This window comes from Taudactylus pleione, unplaced genomic scaffold (assembly GCF_031769625.1).
Source record: "Taudactylus pleione unplaced genomic scaffold, aTauple2 ptg000386l, whole genome shotgun sequence".
Lineage (NCBI taxonomy): Eukaryota > Metazoa > Chordata > Amphibia > Anura > Myobatrachidae > Taudactylus > Taudactylus pleione.
The window spans coordinates 15079895-15100853 of record NW_028284787.1 but is presented as its reverse complement, the minus strand read 5'-3'; the positions used below and the strand labels follow the sequence as shown (position 1 = coordinate 15100853).

Sequence of the window (20959 nt, the reverse complement as noted above, 5' to 3'; positions counted from 1 at the left end):
TATCTATTGAAAAACAGATAATATCAATTTTCTAACCAATTTTAGGAGCAGAAGAACTCCTACTCCCACCTGGCAGCTTCTTTTCTTCCTTCCCCTATACCCCCAAATACTACACGCTCAGTGATCATGTACCACAGCTTTACACTTTCACAAATCAGTGGTAATAATGCCCAATGGAATCTAACCAATCCATGATATAGGACAACAAATGTGATTAGTTTTTATCATTGTACATTTAGAAGTTTTAAAAATTGCTAAATAAATATATATTGATATAATGAGGATGTCTGTTTGTTCCAAGTTGGTGCAAAAATTACTGAAGCCATTTTCAAGAACTGCATTATTTTATAGTTTAAACTCCGAGATTAAACAAAGCGCAGGTTATTTCTGGATCTGTCAATTAAAGCTGAGCAATAACAAAAATAGAGTTATGGTAGACTTACCTAGAGAACTCCTTTTCTTCGAGGTCCACAGGGATACCATAGGAATCCACAGGGATACCATGGGGATATTATGGTTGGAAGACCAGGCACCAAACAGTTAAAGCTTTGGCTTCCAGAATGCCCTGGGTCCTCCTCCATATATACCCCGCCCCTAGCCATAGGATTTCAGTTTAGTTAACAAGCCTACAGGCAGGAGAAGGAAAGTGGAGAAGGAAGAACAATCACACACCAGAACACACTTACGGTAGATGAGGGAATCTGTGACCGAAGGAAAAATCACCCAATGAAGCTAGGTGCGTCAAAGTGGGTGCCCTATGGACCTATGAGTTATAACTATTTCTTCTTCGGGGTTCGTAGGGATTCACAGGGCTACCATGGGGATGTCCTAAAGCAGTTCCCCTAGGGCGGGGATGCTCCTGAACAGAAAGGATACTAAGTCGCCCAAAGGAAGCATCCTGGGAGGCAAAAGTATCAAAGAAATAAAACCTAAGAAAAGTGTGGACAAAATACCACATGGCAGCCTTGAGGCCCCATGACTGAATGCCCACAGTGGCCCTACTGACTGAATAGAATGCGTTGTCACTGTGCTTGGGACAGGAAGATCAGCCTGTGTGTACGCCTGAGAGATAGTCATGTCTAGCCATCTCCCCAGAGCCTGCTTAATAGCTGGCCATCCTCGTTTGTGAAAAACATAATACAAAAAGAGAATCTGATTTTCTAACAGAATTTGTACGCTCAACATAAATACGGAGAGCAGAAAGGTCTGGAGCCTGAAAAGCTGGAACAACAATTTCTTAATTTACATGCAAAACGGGACACTACCTTTGGAAGGTAACCCTCCCTTGTACGAATAACAGCTTTAACCTGATGAAAATTCAAAAATGGGGAGCGACGAGAGTGCTGCCAAATCAAAGACTCTGCGAGCAGAAGAGATAGCAAGAAGAAAAAAAAAAAAAAAGTCTTTGCTGTCAACCACTTCAAAATCTACAGAGTCTAAAAGGTTCAAATAGGGAAGCTTGCAGCCCCAAAGGACAAATCCCATGGTGCTAGCGCTGGAACAAAAGGAGGCTGAACTCGCATAACTAAAATCTGGTAATGAAGCAATCTTCTTCTGGAACCAGACTAACCGTGCATAAACCTGCACTCTCAAAGTGGCCAGGCGGAGACCACTGTCTAACCCTGCCTGCAGAAAAGCCAGTAACTGGAAATCCTGAACGCCTTAGGATCATATTCCTTATGGGAACACCATTGACCAAAAGAATGGCAAACTCTAATAGATGCGGGCAGAAGCAGGCTTCCGTGCCCAAAGCATAATTTGAATTACAGAACTGTAAAATCCCTTTTGCTTTTAAGATGGAAGATTCAAGAGCCACACCATCAAAGCCAGATGGGGCATGTCCGGATGTCGGCAGGGACCCTGCGTTAGCAGATCCTGCCACAAAGGAAGAGGATACGGACTGTCTACTGACAGATTCTGTATGTCGGTGAACCAATGATGTCTGGGCCAAGCTGGAGCCACCAGTATTACTGGTCCGTCTTCCTTCTTGAATTTTCTCAGAACTGGGAAATTGGAGGAAAGATATACGCCTACTTGAAGTCCCATCTTATTGCCAGTGCGTCCACAAAGGCTGCTGACGGGTCTCTGGACCTGCACCCGTACCTGGTGACCTTGTGGTTGTGGCGTGACGCCATGAGATCTCTCTCTGGTAGACCCCATATGCTTACCAGGAGCTGAAACACTCACGGAGAGACCACTCTCCGGCGTGTATGCCCTTGCAACTGAGGAAGTCTGCATCCCAATTGAGTATTCCCGGAATGAATATTGCAGTAGTCGCGTTGTCGGACTGGTTCTGGACCGGCCTGCCCTGGAGCAGGTCCTGTGCCCTGACAAGTGCTTTGTATACTGCTCGCAGTTCCAGAATATTTATTGGCAGACAACTTTCTTGATTTGTCTATCTCCACTGGAAGGTGTGATGACCGGTCACTGCCACTGCCCCCCCCCCCCCCCCCCATCTGTGAAGACCGGCATCCGTGGTGAGAAGCACCCAATTTGGATCCAGAACAGGCACCCTTTGTTTAGATGCTCCTTTTTTAGTCATCACAGGATGGAGTAAAAAACTTCTGGAGTGAGAAAGATCTGGGACCGTATTAAATGATGCTGTCCATCCCACCTGGAGAAAATCAACCTTTGCAGAGACCTGGAATAGAACTGAGCATACCCTACCATGTTGAAGGTCGATACCATTGATCCCAGCACCTACATTGCTGACAGAATGGATAATCTTTGCTTGCATAGTAGCATGTGTATCCGCATTGATAGGGCCACAATATATTGCCCTCTGGCAGAAACACCCTTTGTGTCTGAGAATCTAGAAATGCTCCTAGATGTACCATCTGCTGTGTTGGAGAAAGTGATTATTGATGATTCAGCTGTGCCTTTGTAGGCAAAGATGGTGTTGCAAAACCATCGGAGTCTGTGCCAATATCAGAAGGTCGTCCAGATATGGCAGTATTCTGACTCCCTGACGCCTGAGATAAGCAGTCATGACTGACATTATTTTGGTAAATACCTGGGCAGCTGTAGAAAGTCCAAAGGGTAGAGCCTGAAATTGGTAATGTTGCTGAAAGACAGCAAACCGTAAAAATTGCTGGTGGGATGGGATAATAGTAATACGCAAATATGGATCCTGAATATCCAGGGAAACCATGTAATCTCCCAGCTCCAGAGCCAAAATAATTGACCAGAGAGTTTCCATGCACAATTTGGGAACATGGATAAACCTGTTGAGGGTTTTTTGGAATCAGTATAGGGTGATATGCCCCATTCGGCTTCTGAACCAGAAATAGATTTGAGTAATAACCCTTTCCTTGTTGGGACACAGGAACTATTACCCCTGCCTGTAGCAGGGAGTGAATGGCTTCCTGAAAAGCCAAGGCCTTGTCCACATCTGATGGAAGTTTTATTGGCAAAAAAACTTCTGGTGGGGATGTCTCCTGAAAGTGAGGGCATACCCCTGAGAGACCACTTCTCTGATTCAGACATCTGTAGTTTGATGCAAATATTCCGAAAACTGAAGTAGTCAGCCCCCACCCTGGGATCTCCCAGGAGGAGGTCCGCTTCATCAGTCCGAGGGCTTGTTGTCCGGCTTAGAAGCTGAACATCTTGCCAGGCCAGACCTCTTAGTTTGTCACTTTGACTTACGAAAACAAGTTGGCCTAGAGGAAATTTTCCCTGAGGACGGAAGGACTGAGAACAGACCTGCCTAGCTTTACTATTTGACGTAGATGGCAGACCTGCTGACTTTGAAGCTGCCAGAGTAGTAATTAGGTTATCCAACTCTGCTCCAAAGAGTACCTTTCCATGAAAAGGTAAGACTTCCAGGGTCCTCTTTGATCCTGTATCAGCTTTCCAAGATCTTAACCAAAGGGCCCTGCATGCTACTATGGATGCTGCTGATGTCCTGGAAGCTAAAATTCCAGCATCCACTGCAGCTCCTCCCAAATAGGAAGCGGCTTCCCATATGTGAGAGATATTCATCATCTGTTTTCTAGTAGCATTTGGTAGAGAATTTTCCAATGCCCCAATCTATTCAACAGCTTTGACTATCAAGGCTCCAGCTATAGCTGAACGGGTAACAGCTCCAGATGATGAAAATATTGCCTTAACACAGGCTTCAATTTTTTAATCTGTGGAATCTCTCAGAGAAAACACTAATCAGAAATGCTACATTGCCTATTCCATCAAATATGTTACATGAGCATCCACAGTAGCAGGTACCGCCCACTTAGTACATACAGAAGGTGGGAACAGACAAAATGATTTTATTCTCTTATTTATATAAAAATCACTTAATCAGGGTTACCGCATGCTTCCACAATAAGCTCAGTGAGCTGTTCAGACACAGGAAACTGTTTTGACCACCTTTCTGTGGTGATTAAACATTGGAGTCTTCTTACTAAGGGCTGGTTCATCATCCTGAATATCTAGGACTGATTTAAACCGCCCTCACCAAAAGTAGTAACATCCACAATAGATGGATGATCCTTCTCCCCAGAAGTAGATATTGGATAGGAATCCTGTGCATGATCAGATTCCTGATGATGCGTCTGAATCCATATGTTGGGTAGACTGATATAAAGACAACTTGCGTTTGGTGCTTTAGTCACTACCGGTCTGTTATCAACATTAGACTGTGCCACACTCTGACTAGAATGGCCATCAACACCCTTTGAGGAATGCATTTGAGGTGTAAACATATGTGGACATCCCATCCAAGGAAGCATCATAGGAGTAGCCAAATGATCCACCACCTGCATCATAACCTGGGACAAAGAGGCAACCCAATATGGCTCTTGTCCAACAACAGGTAAACCAGACTGGTGAGGTGGCTCTTTATAACAGACAACACACAAACCATCCTTTATGTCCTGTGAGAGGACACAAGCCGTACATGATATCAGCACAGGTAGCTCCCCCTCCTGTTTCCCTTTATCTTTTGAAATGTTCAAAAGTAAAGGCAATAATTGCAAAGTTATGTGACAGCCTTCACAAAAATGTATTGACATCATCAATGCAAGAGATAGGTGTTGCACGGCCTGCTGGGGGGAGAGGGGAGGAATGTGTGCTTTAGGCCCATCTAAATTAAAAATGTTGGCAGAAGCGATTTCATTGTGGGCAAAAGCTAGTAATTTATATAAATCTAAAATGTGGCAATACAGTGAGCAGAAAGTGGCTGATGGGGTCTGTATCTTCCTTTTCCTATGAATACTGTACATAAGATCTGAATCATATGAACAAAGTTTCTAGCGGTTGTAGAAATGTTGTAGTAAGTTACAGCTTACCTTTCTTAAAAGACAACACAAATTCTCTAAGTGAATCCGAATCAAACTCTTCAGGATCTTTAGCATATTTTTTACCATTAGCATCTAGAATTGCAACATTCATTTCCTCTCCACTGTCACTTAATCCAAGGTCTTTTAACTCAGATACATAATCCTCCTCATTGGAAATAGCAAAGGTGTACTCTGGAAAATCTTTTGCAACTTCCAAGACTTTGCTTCGCCAATACTGGGTTGCTGAAATGAAAGAGAGAGATGGATTTCTTCAAAGCACATTTAAAATGAGAATCTAAGCTCTAAACAGCAAAACTTAAATATCCCCTTTGCTACCAGAAAACAGGAATGTAAGAGTTTGAATTTAAAAAGCCACTAAGCATAAAATACCAAGTGACGCACACAATGACATGAGGGCACTAACATTTCTCCCACAATTAAAGCTTTAGCCAAAACATTTTGCGTGATTATGTTGCGTGATGATAGAGGTCTGCAAATTTTACAGACATTAGGTCTATATTAGTAGCATTTATTTTTATATCTAAAATAGTAATGTATTTTCAGTGGGTCTTAAGTATCTGCTTTTGGATCTCAGTCTAATTTTTCATTGGGGGACACTTATTGACCTTGATGTATAGTGAGGGTTGAGGAGCCAGCACTTAATGAGTTAACTTTTTAGGGTATGAAGCTCCTCCTCTCCCTCATTTTAAACTTAAAGTGCCTAAAGGAAAGGTTGAAGTACTAAGGACAGTATCGCATCCTATTTATATGCACAGCCAACAATGGAAGGAACAAACTTTCTCTCAGAGGAACTCAGGTAAAGAGATTTAACTGGTAAATACCAAAAATCTTGTTTTCGGTTTCCTTCATCTGGGGGACACTTCTTAAAATGGGGATGTAGAAAAGCTGCCTCTAGGGATGCGATAGTTCAGTTTTACCTGAACATAATACTTAATGGCCAAAAATAGCATCTCTGGACGCAAAGTCCTGAGATCTGTAAAATTTGGTGACCATGTAGCTGCTCTACAAAACTGCTCTGTGGATGCACCACACCGTGCTGTCAATGAAGCCCCCACCGCATGAGTGCAATGAGCAGAAATCCTGGCTTGAACAGGTTTTTCAGCTCACCCCCATATGCCTACTTAACTGTGGTTGTAATCCATCTAGCTATAATCTGCTTTGATGCTGGTCAATTTTTTTCCCTCATACTGGCAGTTCTATCGAGGTATATTCTTAATACTTTAACCACATCTGCCAAGGACAATTGCCTGTGATTAACTGTCTTGAAAGATTTAGCAAAGGATGGTATAAACTATTTCCTGATAAAGATGAAAAGCTGACACCACCTCAGGTTGGAAAGAAGGGAATGTACATAATACTGCCCTATCTTCATGGATAACTAAAAACCGAGGTTTGCAAGATAAAGCTCAACATTCTGACACCCTTCTAGCTGATGACATGGCTAAAAGAAAATAATTTCCAAGATACCGTTTTAAGGTCTACCTCCTGCAAAGGCTGAAAAGGTGAAAACTGGACAGCTGTCAGTACACAATTTAGGTGCCATGGCTCTATGGAATGCCTATATGGTGGCTGTATGTGTAATGCATACTGCAACAAAAAGTCTTTACTTCTGGAATAAGGCCCAATATTTTCTGTAAATAAAATCGACTGAGCTGATACCTGTACCTTCAGGGAGCTTAACCCAAGGCCAAATTTCTTCCTAGTTTTCATCATTGTCTGACCTACTGAATCAGAAAAAACATTTTTTTCTTGAAATCTTGGCTTCAAGAGTCATGCCATTAAATTTAGCCTCTGAAAGTTCTGACAATCGGCCCCTGTGATAACCGGACCTGACGGAGGGAGTTTTACTCCCGAACCCACTGCTATGTCTAAATAGCAAACTCTTCTTGGTCAGTTTGGTGCTACCAAAATCACTGGAATATTCTCCTTTATCTTCCTGAAAACTCATACATTGGTAATGGGGGAAACATTTAGGCCAGGTGAAATTTTCAAAAAAGGACCCATCATTGCATCTCTATGGAAGGCTAATAAATCCCTGGTTCTGCAACAAAACCTGTGTCTTGTTGAACCAAGAAACCATTAAAACTATTTCTTGTTGATCCCATTACAAAACCAGACTGTTGAAAAATTCAGGATGCAGAGACCATTCCCCTGGAAGAATTGATTAGCAACTTAAAGTTTGCCTTCCAATTTTCTATCCCCAGAATAAAAACTGCAGATATAACTACTTTGATCTCTGCAAAGGACAGAATCTGAAAAGTGTCCCTCATAGCTCTTTGTCCCTCCCTGGTGATTTATGTATGCTACTGTTGGATTTCTATTGGTTTCCCCATAAGAAGAAATTCCGTCTTTTTAATGCATTTAGAACAGCTCAGTTTCAATACACAGGTTATCCATTTGTGCCCAACATCTCAGTGATTTTCTGATCTCTGTTGACAGGGTAATGAATTGATTTGATAGTTGATGATTGGACCCAGACCAACACCTTAGAATGTTTAACTGAAATAACCTGAAATGCAATCAAGCCTACTGGATTGCTTTGACTGTAAAAATAATCTTCCCTAGTAGTCTTATACAACCGAATTGATGGGCTTCTAAACCACAAAATCTTTTTGACTAGGTATTGAAGGTCTCTGATCTTTTGTTCTTGTAGAAAAACTCTGCCCAATTCTGTATTGAACCTGAAGCCAAAAAATTCCATCTGACAACTGAGAACCAACTTGGATTTTTTACAATTGATAGCCCCCCCAGTTGTGGCTCTGTAGGCAAACCATTTGAGGGCACTAGACTTCTTAAAGTGTAATCTTTAGTCTCATCCTCCTTAGGAGGTCTGCCATAACTGTAGTAAAAACTCAATGGAATGTTGCTAAACCAAAAGGCAGGGCCCCCGAATTGGAAATGCCTTTGGCTGTGAATCTTTATAGACTGATGGCCTTCCCAAATAGGCACATAAAGATATGCATCTTTGATGTCTATATATTCTAACACTTTGTTTATCTCCATTCCACTTATGACTGACCTTATGGACTCCATTCTGAATTTGTCAATTCTTCGTTTTGGTTTTAAATCCTTTAAATATTAATTAAAAAAAATAATAATTGGTCTATGCAACCCCATATGGTTTTTGGACCAATAATAGATTGGAATAAAATTCAAGTTATTTTTTACATTTGGGTACTGGGATGATTACCCTTGAATCTTGAAGAATGTATATTGCCTGTCCTAACTTAAGACATTTTTGTCTGTCTGGCCATCTTGATGCAAAAAAACCTTTTCAGTGGTGGTCCCAAGAGACTGATAAAGTAACCCTTTTTATTAATAGATTTGTTACCCACTTATCTGAGGAAGATAACCTCCAATGGTCCTTGAATGATAGCAAATGGGCACCTACCAGATACTTCTGGGTGAATGCCCCACTTGACTTATCCTGGACCTTTAATACCAGTTTCCCTGCTCCTTTCTAGTTGTCCTAGTTTGTCTTCCCTTATAACCGAAGCCTTGGAACGCAGATAACTGGCCCCTCGGCAGAAAGGCCTGGGTAGGCGGCTGTTTAACAGATGGGCGAAAATTTCAACTTTTAGTCTTAAACAATCTTCCTAATGGTAAGAATTAACTTTTCCCACCGGCCGCTTCGAAAATCCTTTTATCTAGTTCGGGACCAAACAAAAATCTGCCCTCAATAGGCAAACCTTCTAAAAAGGCTTCTTAGTCTCTATATCCACATCCCATGATTTTAACCACAACACTTATAGCCACCACTGCTAGACCTGAAATCTTTGACAATCATAGATGCATCCAAAGCGGCTTCTCCCAAGTAATCTGCTTCCTCTTTCAGTTACTCTGCTATAGACAACAACTGTGACCTAGGGCTGTCTGACTGGATAGCTTCTTAAAAAAATAAGGTTGATACACTTCTCCATAACTTTTGCTACCCAGGCTAAGGCTATACTGAACTTACGCTGCACCAGCAGCTAAATAAATTAATTTCAACACACTTTCACAGTTACAGTCAGAGCTATCTTTAAGATCAGCTCCATCAGAAATAGGGAGAGCCATAGCCTTAGACAATCTTGCTATAGAACATCTAATCTAGGAAATTGTTCTCTATATATAATATCTGAAATAGGGTACTGTTATGTTCTGGGTTGTTTGTGGACCCGGGGTGGTAGCAGGAGCGATCACAGAAGCAGATTTGAAAATAAAACTAGGATTTTTAATAAGTGCTTGAGTAGACATATAATGTGGCAGTAAATAAAAGTCCAGGAATATATAAATGTGCACAAGAGTTCTGTGGTGGGAGCAAAAGGGTTAATGTCCAAGTAGAAACAATTAGAGCTGTCCAGGTGTGCAGGTAGTGAAACTGAAAATAATCAAGCCAGGTTTGCAGGTAGTGAACTGAAGCGCAGGATGTCAGCAGGCTCAGGCACTCAGGTATGGGCAAGGGTGATGGAGGAAGCGGGGTAGTCCAGTGGGAGCTAGGAGCTGACAGGCAGACTGGCAGACAGCGAATTCACAGGAACAGGAAAGCACAGAGAACTCCCTCTCAGCTAGGCTGAGATACACGTTGCACTGGCAAAGAAGGAAGGCACTGACCCTTCCTAAATACCCCATGCCGTGCTGTTACTGGCCGGAGGGAACATGTGACTCACCAGGATTGGCCAGCCGGATCACCTGGCCAGAAGGCAAGATGGCGGCACCCATGCCAAACGGAATGGAGACGCCGCCAGGCCTTACCAGCGCAGAGTGACAACAGGCCCGCACAACAACGCGTGCAGCCAAAGCCCCCCGCCAGACACCAGCTCCGCCACCAGACAGCCCATGCCACAATGACCTCACAGGTAACACTCGCCTAGCGCCATGCTGAAATACCCTGGCCGTGACAGGTACATGAATGGAAACCTGCTGTCAACCTTGAGTTTGTTTGTGGAGCCGGACTGGAGTCGCTGGTTGGAAAAGGTTCTGGAGCAAGAGTCTGAAAACTGGATGGTCTTATATAGTTATGGCTCATGAGATGTAGTCTGAAGGAAGCTGAATACTGAACAGAGGTGCATAGTCTACATGCTGGTGGTTTTCACCAGGGACCCCCGCAAGGGAGTTTGGGCTTAGCTGCGCCTGACGTGCAGGTCGCAGTCCTCTGCTTGGGTTTCCTTGTACTGGCAGCGGAGGTCTGTACCTCCAGTACGGAACCAGACTGGACAACACCGGGATGGAACCGTAGGTGCAGGAAATCAGACTGGAGCAGATGATATTGGATGGAAACGGATGGCAAGGGATCACTGGGATGGAATTGGATACTGGAGCCAGTGGTGCAGCGAGATAATCTACACTCAAAATCAATCGCAGGAATAACAGCAGGAACTCAGGTGAAATCACACAGCTAGGCTGAGGACAACATTGCACTGATAAAGTGATCAGAGAATCTTTAAATTCCCCTGAGAGAGCAGGGATTGGCTGCAGGCGTCAGGTGACAGCAATCTGGTCTTCTGATGGAGAATGGACAGTCACCTGTCAGACTGTCATGGCTGCGCCCAACAGTCAGCTCTGGAGGGAATGCTGCACATGGAAGCCAATGAGTATATCGGAAGCTGCATGTAGGAGAAGTGGACACACTGGGGACCCCGGCACGCAGAGGCGGCCCCCGGGGAGGTAAGTGACGAGTGTTAGGGACTGTGTTTGTTGTGGACCCGGGGCGGAAACAGGAGTAGACACCAGAACAGATTTAAACTGAAAGGTGGGTTGTTTAATGTGAATGTTCGTAGACATGAATAATAAGAAACTAAAGTCCAGTAATAAACTGATATGTGGCTGAAGGGAACTGTAGTGAATGAGAGTAAACGAATGTCCAGATCAGTGACAGATGAATGAGGTGAATCCAGATGGAGTGAAGTGGATATCCTGGTTTGCTGAATAGTGGCTGAAGGGGATATCCGGTAATGCTGTGATGACTGCACAGGAATGGGTTAACTAAGTAGAAAGGTTCAGGCAGGAGTGGGTCTGGTGGAAGGTGCAGGGCTGATCTCCAGCAAGGCAAGGCAGAGCGGTGCAGGCTATGCAGGAAGCCAGAGGCTGACGAGGAGCTAGGGCAAGCACCGGAGCACAAGTCTAGGGTTCAGGAACGCAGAGAACCCTCTCTCACAGCTACGCTGTGAGCACGTTGCACTGGCAACTACAGGGAGCTCCAAACAACCTTAAGTACCCAGTAGCGGAACGTGATAGGCCAGAGAGAGCAGTTGACCTACAGACGATTGGCCTGCTATGTCACATGACCAAAGATAACATGGTGCCACCCATACACCTGTGACGCAGAGATGCCGCTAGATTTACCCTTGCCAGGATGGTCTAATGCTGGCAGACATCTGCGTATAGCCAATGCCAGTCTCCACACACCAGTTTCCCCCGCCAGAAGGAGCGCGCCACAGCGCCCTCACTAGTAAGGTCCGCAAACCTCCACGCCACGAAACCCTGGTCGTGACAGCGAGGTTTGACTCTGGAGTCTGACTGGTATCCCGACACCTGTGTGGTACCTGGAACCTCTTTCAGATGTACCCATGGTTCTGCAATTAAATCACAATTGCAAAAAGGAGTGGAAACAAGACATTTTCTGTAAAAAAAAAAAAAAAAAAAAAAAAAAAATTCTGAAAAAAATCATTAGATACATTTTCCTGATTATCACAATCCTCTAGGTCAGTGTTTCCCAAACTCATTCCTCAGTGAGCACTAACAGTGCATGTTTTTCAGGTCTACTCACAGAATCACAAGTGGAATAATTTGCTCTACCTGTAAATCTATTAAAATGTGTCAGTCAGTAATGAATACACCTATGCACCAACTAGGAAAAATGGAAACCATGCTCTGTTTGTGCTCCTTGAAGAATAAATTTGGGAAACACTGCTCTAGGTCAAGGACCTGACTGACTGCATTAACCAAATCCTCCACTCCCTGGACACCAAATCCTTCTTCTATAGAAGAAACTGAATCCTCAACCCCATCAGAGGAAATATCAGATTCCGAGAAACCAGACACCTGGCCTAGAACGGCTGAAGATAATTTCTCCAGTGAACATTACGTCCTTTCTAAACCTAATGCTGTCATTTCCATTAATTTGGCTCAGGATGGAACCTCAGCAGGCCCTAAAGCCCCGGACCCCCTGGAGAATTACCATTTAAAAGGATAGGACCTTGTTCTACCTTGGCTACTCCCTGTTGCAAATCCAACTTATTATGGGTAGATACAAATTAGACAATTCCTCTTTCATAACAGAGGCTATGGAAAAGGCAAAAGACATAACCCAGGGTGGTTCCTCCACCGGACCGGCCGAGGTTTCTGCAAAAAGGCGGCGGACCACGTGCCTCCTCACAAGCAGCACATCCAGAATGTGCGTTCTCAGAAGGTAATTTAGCCTGAAAACTGGAGCAAAAATGGTGCAAACTGGACTTCCCTCCTCCTAGTTTAGCCTTGGAAGTATTTCCCTTCTCAAGCATTACCAAACCTTTACAAGGTAAACTGTCACGATAATAGTATTATACTGATATTACATGCAGCATAAATACAGAAAAAAAAAACCATACAATAAATATCAAAGTGAAAATAAGTAAACTGTTAGATACTCATCTAGACTCCAGCCACATGAAGTCACAGAGGAGATGGAAGAGAGGAACTTTGCAGTGTTCATCAGCAGCTTCTCAATTCAGCTGTTGGACTGTACCAATAACCCTATCTGGCTGAACCTCCTTGTTTAGCATGTCATTTAATTAGGATGAGAGAGGAGCCGACTGCCGTCAATCTAGCTCCCCCCTTCCTTAAGACTGGTTGGACTGGTCTGGAGCTACTTCCTGGAAAGCGGCTGTCGTCATTCTGTAATGGCCGCGCGCCTCAGACAGCCTGCATGCCTCCAAGACTATGCGGCTTGCGGGAGCTCACCGACGCACATCTGCACCCTGCATCTGCCACCCCGCTCGCTCTCCTGTGGAGTGCTCCACTAGCTGGCCTTCCTCTGTCAGGAAGCTGCTGCTGTCAGCCAGACCGTACTTGGTTTCAGGTAAGGAGAATGTTTTGAGGAGCAAATTACAGGGTCTGAGGCCTGTCAGTGGCTGTGACACTGTAATGTAGCATTTTGCATGCAAATACAGCCGCATATAGAACATAGGCATGCTGCATATCATATTAATCAGCAGAAGCTGCTTGTGCGACCTAGTCACATTTGAAGGGAAAAAGCCGCATTAAAAAATGCTCGGGCCGCCGAGCCACACGGAGCTTACGCGTTGTGTAGCGCATGGAGGATCGATGTATGTGGATACATCTGTATTAACATTTTCAATAAGGTACACCCTGACAAAAATGTTAATACTTTGAAACGTTGGTGACCTTGCTGCTGCATGCCTCATTTGTTATGTGCACAGAGTACCACCATTAAAATATAAAATTGAGGGAGGGGTTAGATGGGAGCTTTATACACTCAAAAATTAATTCAGAGTGCTGGCTCCTCAACCCTCACAATACCCCCATGGTCAAGAAGTGTGCCCCAGATGAAAGTAAAAGAGAAATTAATAAAAAAGTTAAAACAGATTTTGGTTTGCCTTTGCCTAAAATATTTTTGTTGTTCACTTACCAGTGCGGTGGTCAAAGCTAAAGTCTACTGTGTAATAAACAACAACAAGCGGACGTTTTGTGTATCTTTTAGCTTCATTAGAGTTTGATCTATGACCAACCAAGGGTAAAGCATGTTTAATGACATGCTCCTTAATATCTTCCTCAGTTGTGGAATCCTGCAAAAGAGTTTGAGACAAAACAAAATGTAGAAAAAATAATAACCAATCTAAAATGCATAAATCAACCTTTGCTAAATTTTGGAGATGTCCCTGATTTTTAATCCACTACACAGCACCACCCCCAACTGAGATTTTATCAGGACAAGGATGGTGACTGGCCCAGTCAACATTCCAAAATTATGTACCACAGGGATAGACAGTGGAAAAGCAGATTATCCAAATGGTAAAAAAAAAAAAAAAAAAAAAAGGGTGGGTCCTCATTTCAGAAAGCACAATGCAATTAATTATTTAAATAATCAAGCCCACACTTTGTATGATCATACAGTGACCATACAGCTGGATCCATCAGGGTACCATTATCCTGCCATTGCCATAAACATAGTTCAGTGCAGTCACATGTCCAATGCTTAATCAAGATCAGCAGTTTTTTTTGGGACCAATTGTCATATTATTAATAATATGAGATATGGTAAGAACTTACCCTTGTTATCTCTATTTCTACGAAGTCCATAGGGTTCCACAGGATACCTTGGGGTATAGGTGTGACGTCAGTCGCTGGGCACCATAGAGTTAAGCTTTTCAGCCTCCCAGGATTCACTAGGGTCCCCCTCCTATACCCCGACCCCGAGCCAAGGCACCTCAGTTAGTTATCAAGCCATAGGCCGGAGGAGGAGAAGGAAGAGAGAGAAAAAAGATCTGGACACATACAAGAATCACATTCTCACCAGAGGGAGACGGAAAACCGGTGACCAGAGCAAAGCCCATCTGCAGCACAGGTGCGACAGGGCGGGAGTCCTGTGGAACCCTATGGACTTCGTAGAAATAGAGATAACAAGGGTAAGTTCTTACCATATCTCATATTTTCTACTTCAGGGTCCATAGGGTATCCACAGGATACCTTGGGGATGTCCCAAAGCAGTATACTTCAAGGGTGGGGATGCTCCTGTGCTGAAAGGAGAATCCGCCGCCCGAAGGAAGCATCCTGAGAGGCAAAGGTGTCAAACCTGTAATACCTCACGAAGGTATGGACAGAGGACCACGTAGCAGCCTTGCAGATCTGAACTGCCGAGGCACCACGTCGAGCTGCCCACGAAGGACCCACAGACCTAGTGGAATGAGCCTTCAGAGAAGGAGGGACCGGTAGGCCTTCATGAAGATAAGCTTCAGAAATAGCCATACGGATCCAGGCTGCCAAAGTTTGCTTTGAAGCAGGCCAACCCTTTTTACGGAAGCCATAGAGGACAAACAAAGCGTCCGACTTCCTAAACGAAGAAGTGCGGTCAACATAAGTCCTTAAGGCCCGCACAACATCCAAAGAGGCCTCACCCACGGAAAGACCCGGTGAGTTAAAGGCCGGAACAACGATTTCCTCGTTAACATGAAACTGGGAAACAACTTTGGGAAGAAACTCGGACCGAGTGCGGAGCACTGCCCTGTTCCCATGAAAAACCAAGAAAGGGGGTCTACAAGAAAGAGCCCCTAACTCAGAAACACGTCTGGCCGAAGCAATAGCCAGAAGGAAAACAGTCTTAGCTGTTAGCCATTTAAGATCCACTGAGCCCAGTGGTTCAAACGGCAGTCCTTGGAGAGCCCTCAGGACCACAGCCAAATCCCAAGGCACCACAGGTGGAACAAAGGGCGGCTGAATGCGGAGAACACCTTGCATAAAGGTGCGCACATCCGGGATTGTAGCAATCCTACGGTGAAACCAGACAGATAGGGCCGAAACCTGTACCTTCAAAGAAGCAAGGCGAAGCCCATGATCTAGTCCCGCTTGCAGGAAGGCGAGAATCCGAGACAGACGAAACTCCCGCGGTGCGTAACCTCTCGGTCGACACCACTGGAAGAATGTATGCCACACGCGATGGTATATCCTCACGGAAGACGGTTTCCGAGCTCGCAACATGGTATGCACCACAGAGCTGGAAAACCCCCGGGACCTCAGCATGGCCGTCTCAACAGCCACGCCGTCAAAGACAGCCGAGTCAGGTCCGGGTGAAGACAAGGACCCTGAGACAGAAGGTCCGGTCGTAGCGGCAACCGCAGAGGACTGTCCACGGACAGACCCTGAAGGTCTGAGAACCAGTGCCGTCTGGGCCACGCGGGAGCTATCAACAGGAGCGTCCCTCCTTCCTGTTTGAATTTCCGGATTACCCGTGGAAGAAGGGAGACCGGAGGGAACAGGTATGCGAACCGGAACGTCCACCGGACGGACAGAGCATCCACCAGAGACGCCCCTTCGTCTCTTGTGCGAGACCCGTACACCGGCAACTTGTTGTTGTGCCGGGACGCCATGAGGTCGATCTCTGGAAGACCCCACCTGTCCACCAGCAGTTGAAAAACGTCTGGGTGCAGGGACCATTCCCCCGGATGAACATCCTGGCGACTTAGAAAGTCCGCCTCCCAATTTAGCACACACGGGATGAAGACCGCTGATATGGCCGGAAGATTGTGCTCCGCCCAAACCAGGATCCGAGAGACCTCTACGAGAGCCGCCCGACTGAGTTCCTCCTTGCCTGTTTATGTAGGCCACGGTGGTAGCGTTGTCCGACTGGACCTGCACCGGGTGACCCTGGAGAAACAGATGTGCCTGCTGGAGAGCATTGAAGACCGCACGGAGTTCCAAGATATTTATTGGAAGCTCCGCTTCTGTCGGCGTCCACCTGCCCTGGAACAAGTGTGGACCCGAAACTGCTCCCCAGCCCCGAAGACTGGCGTCCGTTGTCAACAGGACCCAATTTGGAACCCAGAACGGACGTCCCTTGTTGAGGTGGGTCGTCTGTAACCACCACGCAAGGGACAGGCGAACCTCCGGTGTGATCACAATCGTCTGGGACTTCAGAGACTGAGGCAGCCCGTTCCCCTTGGACAGGATCAGGTGCTGCAGAGGTCTGGAGTGAAACTGGGCGTATTCCACCATGTCGAACACCGACACCATGGAGCCCAGTAACCTCATCGCCGAGTGTAGGGACACCCGGCGGCTGTGCAGACAACTGCGCACCCTTGACTGTAAAGCAGAGATCTTGCCCTCCGTCACGAAGATCCTTTGCTGTCCCGAGTCCAATAAGGCTCCAAGATGCAGAATCCTCCGAGACGGGATTAGAGTGGACTTCTGCCAGTTGATTAGCCAGCCGTGCCGTTGCAGCAGTGCAATGGTCAGGTCCTAGTGGCGTAACAGGAGCTCTGGAGATCCTGCCACCAATAACAGGTCGTCCAAGTACGGCAACATGCGGACTCCCTGCAGCCGCAGAGAAGCCGCCATGACCGCCATCACCTTGGTGAAAACACGTGGTGCTGTCGCCAGACCAAAAGGTAACGCCTGAAACTGGAAGTGGTCGCTGCGGATTGCAAACCTGAGGAACTGTTGATGGCGCAAAAGAATAGGGACATGCAGGTAAGCGTCCTGTATGTCCAATGACACCATGTAGTCCCCAGGTTCCAACGCCAGAATGATGGACCGTAAGGGTCTCCATCCGAAACTTCGGAACCCGCAAAGACTTGTTGAGTGCTTTGAGGTTGAGAATCGGACGATACGACCCATTGGGTTTCTGTACCAAAAATAGATTTGAATAGAAACCCTGACCCCTCTGGGAGAATGGAACAGGCACTATAACTCCAGCCTGGAGCATAGTGTGCAATACCTTCCGCAGCTCCGTAGCCTTGTTCCGGTCTGATGGTAGACCCGTGGTGAAGAATCGAGCCGGGGGTCTGTGCCGGAAGGAGAGGGCGTATCCGTGGGAAACCTCCTCCAGAACCCAAGTGTCTGTCGTAGTGGCCGACCAACACTGGGCGAACTGCAGCAGGCGGCCTCCCACCCTGGGATCCCCCAAAGGGAGGCCCGGACAGTCAGGCCGCAGGCTTGTCATCTGGCTTGGGGGCCGGACATCTGGTACTCCATGCCTGCTTCCGGGGCTTTGCTGATTTCTTAGGGCCAGCCTGTCGAGGAAACGACTGGTTTGGGCCTGCCCTGGGTCCTAGATGACCGAAAGGACGATGGTCCAGAACCAGAAGGAGCAGCGGCCGACGGGAGACAAGCCGATTTGGCTGCCGGCAGCGTGGCCACAATCTTATCCAGATCCGGACCGAAGAGAACTTCTCCGGTAAACGGCAACGCCTCCAGACCCTTTTTGGAATCTGCGTCTGCCTTCCAGGAACGCAGTCACAAGGTGCGACGAGCAGCCACCGCTGCTGAAGAAATTCTAGACACCAGAGTACTAATATCTAGGGCCGCCTCGTTGATATAAGTGGCCGAATCACGGAGATTACCAATCAACTCCGCCTGTTCGGCCGGACAGTCGGAATCAAAAGAAGCCTCTAATGAATCCGCCCAGCGCTCCATCGCTCTGGCAACCCAGCAAATGGCCATAGCCGGCCGTGCTGCCCCCCCCCGCAAGGGAATAAGCGGACTTCAGGCAGATCTCCACCTTGCGGTCCGTAGCATCCTTAAGGGAGGACATAGATGGCATCGGCAATGTGGCACTACGGACAAGACGGGTCACGTGAGAATCCACCTGTGGAGGGGATTCCCACTTTGCAAAATAGTTATCCGCGAACGGATAAGCCACCGCCATGCGTCTCTGCAGCTGGTATCTTTTGCCAGGCTGTTTCCACGCCTCCTCTAAATGGTCCACCAACTGACCTGAAAGAGGAAAGACTGTGGCATCGCCCTTCACATCTTTGAAAAAGGCATACTTAGATTTAGCCGCTGGGGGAACTTCGTCCTCAATCACCAAGGCTGTGCGGACCGCCCGAATAAGTCCAGGAATATATACTTTGGACTTAGCATCAGCGTCCTTAGCATGGAGAGGTTCCTGATCATAAGGATCCAGAATCTCCCCATCATCAGACGTCCCCTCGTCATCCTCATAAGGAGCCAACAGAGACGCCACCGGCCGTTTATGCGGCCGCATCACAGACTCCCCTTGCAACACATCCGACAAGTGCTGTACAGAACTCGTCAGGGAGTTAACCCACACTGGCTCCTGAGAAACCGGGAGCGGGGAAATAGGGAGACTGTGGGGTACCACCAATTGTCGTGGGAAACCCTGCATGGGTGACGACACCACAGACTGCTGGGATAAACCCATCGGTGTAAACGCAGGCTGCGGAGCTAACTGGCCCACTAAGGCTGTAAGCGCCTGAGCGAAACGAGCCCAGGGCGGCTCCTGTACCGGTGCTGTAACCGTAAGAGGCCGCGCCATTGACAAACACTGCCGGCAAAGGCCCTCCGCGCTACCCTCCCCCTCCGCTAACGGTACTTTACACGTAGTACACTGTAGCCGGAGGGGAAAATCACTTTCGGACATGATGGCACCACGTATGTGACCTCTCTCGCCAATTATAACTTAAATAGGCGAGAGACCACCCTGCAGCACCGCACCGCAAGGGCTTAGCAGAAAGAACAGGGACAGTAATAAAGCTGACAGTTTAGAGAAAAGTTACAGGCAGCAGCGCTAGCACAGTCACATACAATGCAAAGAAAATCAATTCCTGCACTAACAGCGCTGATCACTCAACTACGCAGACACAGGGCTGGTAGGACACAGCGCTGCATACACAGACCTGACCACAGCGGAGGAGAGGAATGCGGGGGGACCCAGACCACAATGCTTCCGTCCAGCGCTTCCAGCAGCGTTCACCATGCGTTCTGGAGAACATGGCCGCCGAGGAGCAGAGAGGAGGCTGGCCTGGGGGAGGAGCGCTGCCACAGGACCAGTCGGCAGCATGCAGAGAGGGCTGTGTGCAGCGGGGGAGGCGCCGGCTGTGAGACAGGGAAGGCGCGCTTCCCTGGCATGCATTTAACCCCTGGGACGCCGCAGCGCTACCGCTCTGCTGCGGTCCGCTGTCCCAGGGGGTAGTGGAAAGCGCAGGTTGATCACCTGGCTCCACGCTGCAGCCAGTCCCCAGGGAGCCCCCTGCCTGGGGACAGGACCATGTGACCAGCGGGGACCCACCGCGGGACCCCGTTGCTTACCTTTGTCCCCCTTGGATCCGGCCATGGTCCGGAACATCTGGGGTCACCGCTAGCTGTGACCCCAGATGCTCACCAGCATCCCCGGATCGGTACCGGCGTTCTGGTACCGGCGGGGGTGTAGGGAAGACAGCATGGACGTCAGGACTGACTGTCCAGGCTGTACATGCAGATGTGCAGCCACAGCTGCACTGAAGAAAGCTTCAGGGGCTCTTCTAGCCCCCCACTCCGACAGGTGCACCCGACTCCGGCCGGGCACCAAGCTAAACTGAGGTGCCTTGGCTCGGGGGCGGGGTATCTGAGGGGGACCCTAGTGCATCCTGGGAGGCTGAAAAGCTTAACTCTATGGTGCCCAGCGACTGACGTCACACCTATACCCCAAGGTATCCTGTGGATACCCTATGGACCCTGAAGTAGAAAAAATGGCTAAGATGGCAGTCACAAATTGCAGTATGATAACTATTGCGATCGTAGCTGCGTAATCACACGCAGTTGTGCTGGAAATATGCTAAATGTTTGCAACCACTCAGCCAGCTTAGAGACACCCACTAACGCTTTCTCACATCCATAAGACCTCGCAGTCCTGCGTACACATCCGTAACATCTGCCAGTCATGCACAATTACAGCAGCCCTGACCTCCCTAAGAAATTGCAAGTCTCGTCGCACTCAGTGAGTACTCAAGCTGCGTATGCAGTCTCCGTGGCAAATTTAAGCATGCCCATGTAACTGTGTACAAACGTACTGGCACGCCTGCGTTTCTCCGACCACTCCCCCTTCCCCACCCCTAAACGTTGACTTCCCGTCACTCACTTTGCAAAGGATTCCTGTCTGCATGCGTGATCGCAATCCGATCTCAATGCTGCTCTGCGCAAGTGCACTGCGGTGCATACGCAGTACACACCATCGGCCGAACTGCATAAGA

The 20959-nt window shown here is 47.2% G+C and overlaps 1 protein-coding gene across 1 annotated transcript in view; it reads right to left on the bottom strand.

Annotated features, from left to right (window-relative positions):
• PDIA4 (protein disulfide isomerase family A member 4) overlaps positions 1-20959 on the bottom strand; it is a 124699-nt gene that overhangs the window by 35779 nt on the left and 67961 nt on the right. Inside the window, exons 8-9 of the mRNA XM_088445726.1 lie at positions 13906-14062; positions 5286-5519 (exon numbers count right to left, since the gene is read on the bottom strand). Of these exons, the coding sequence (XP_088301852.1) occupies positions 5286-5519; positions 13906-14062 (391 nt within the window). The remainder of the gene's footprint in view (positions 1-5285; positions 5520-13905; positions 14063-20959) is intronic.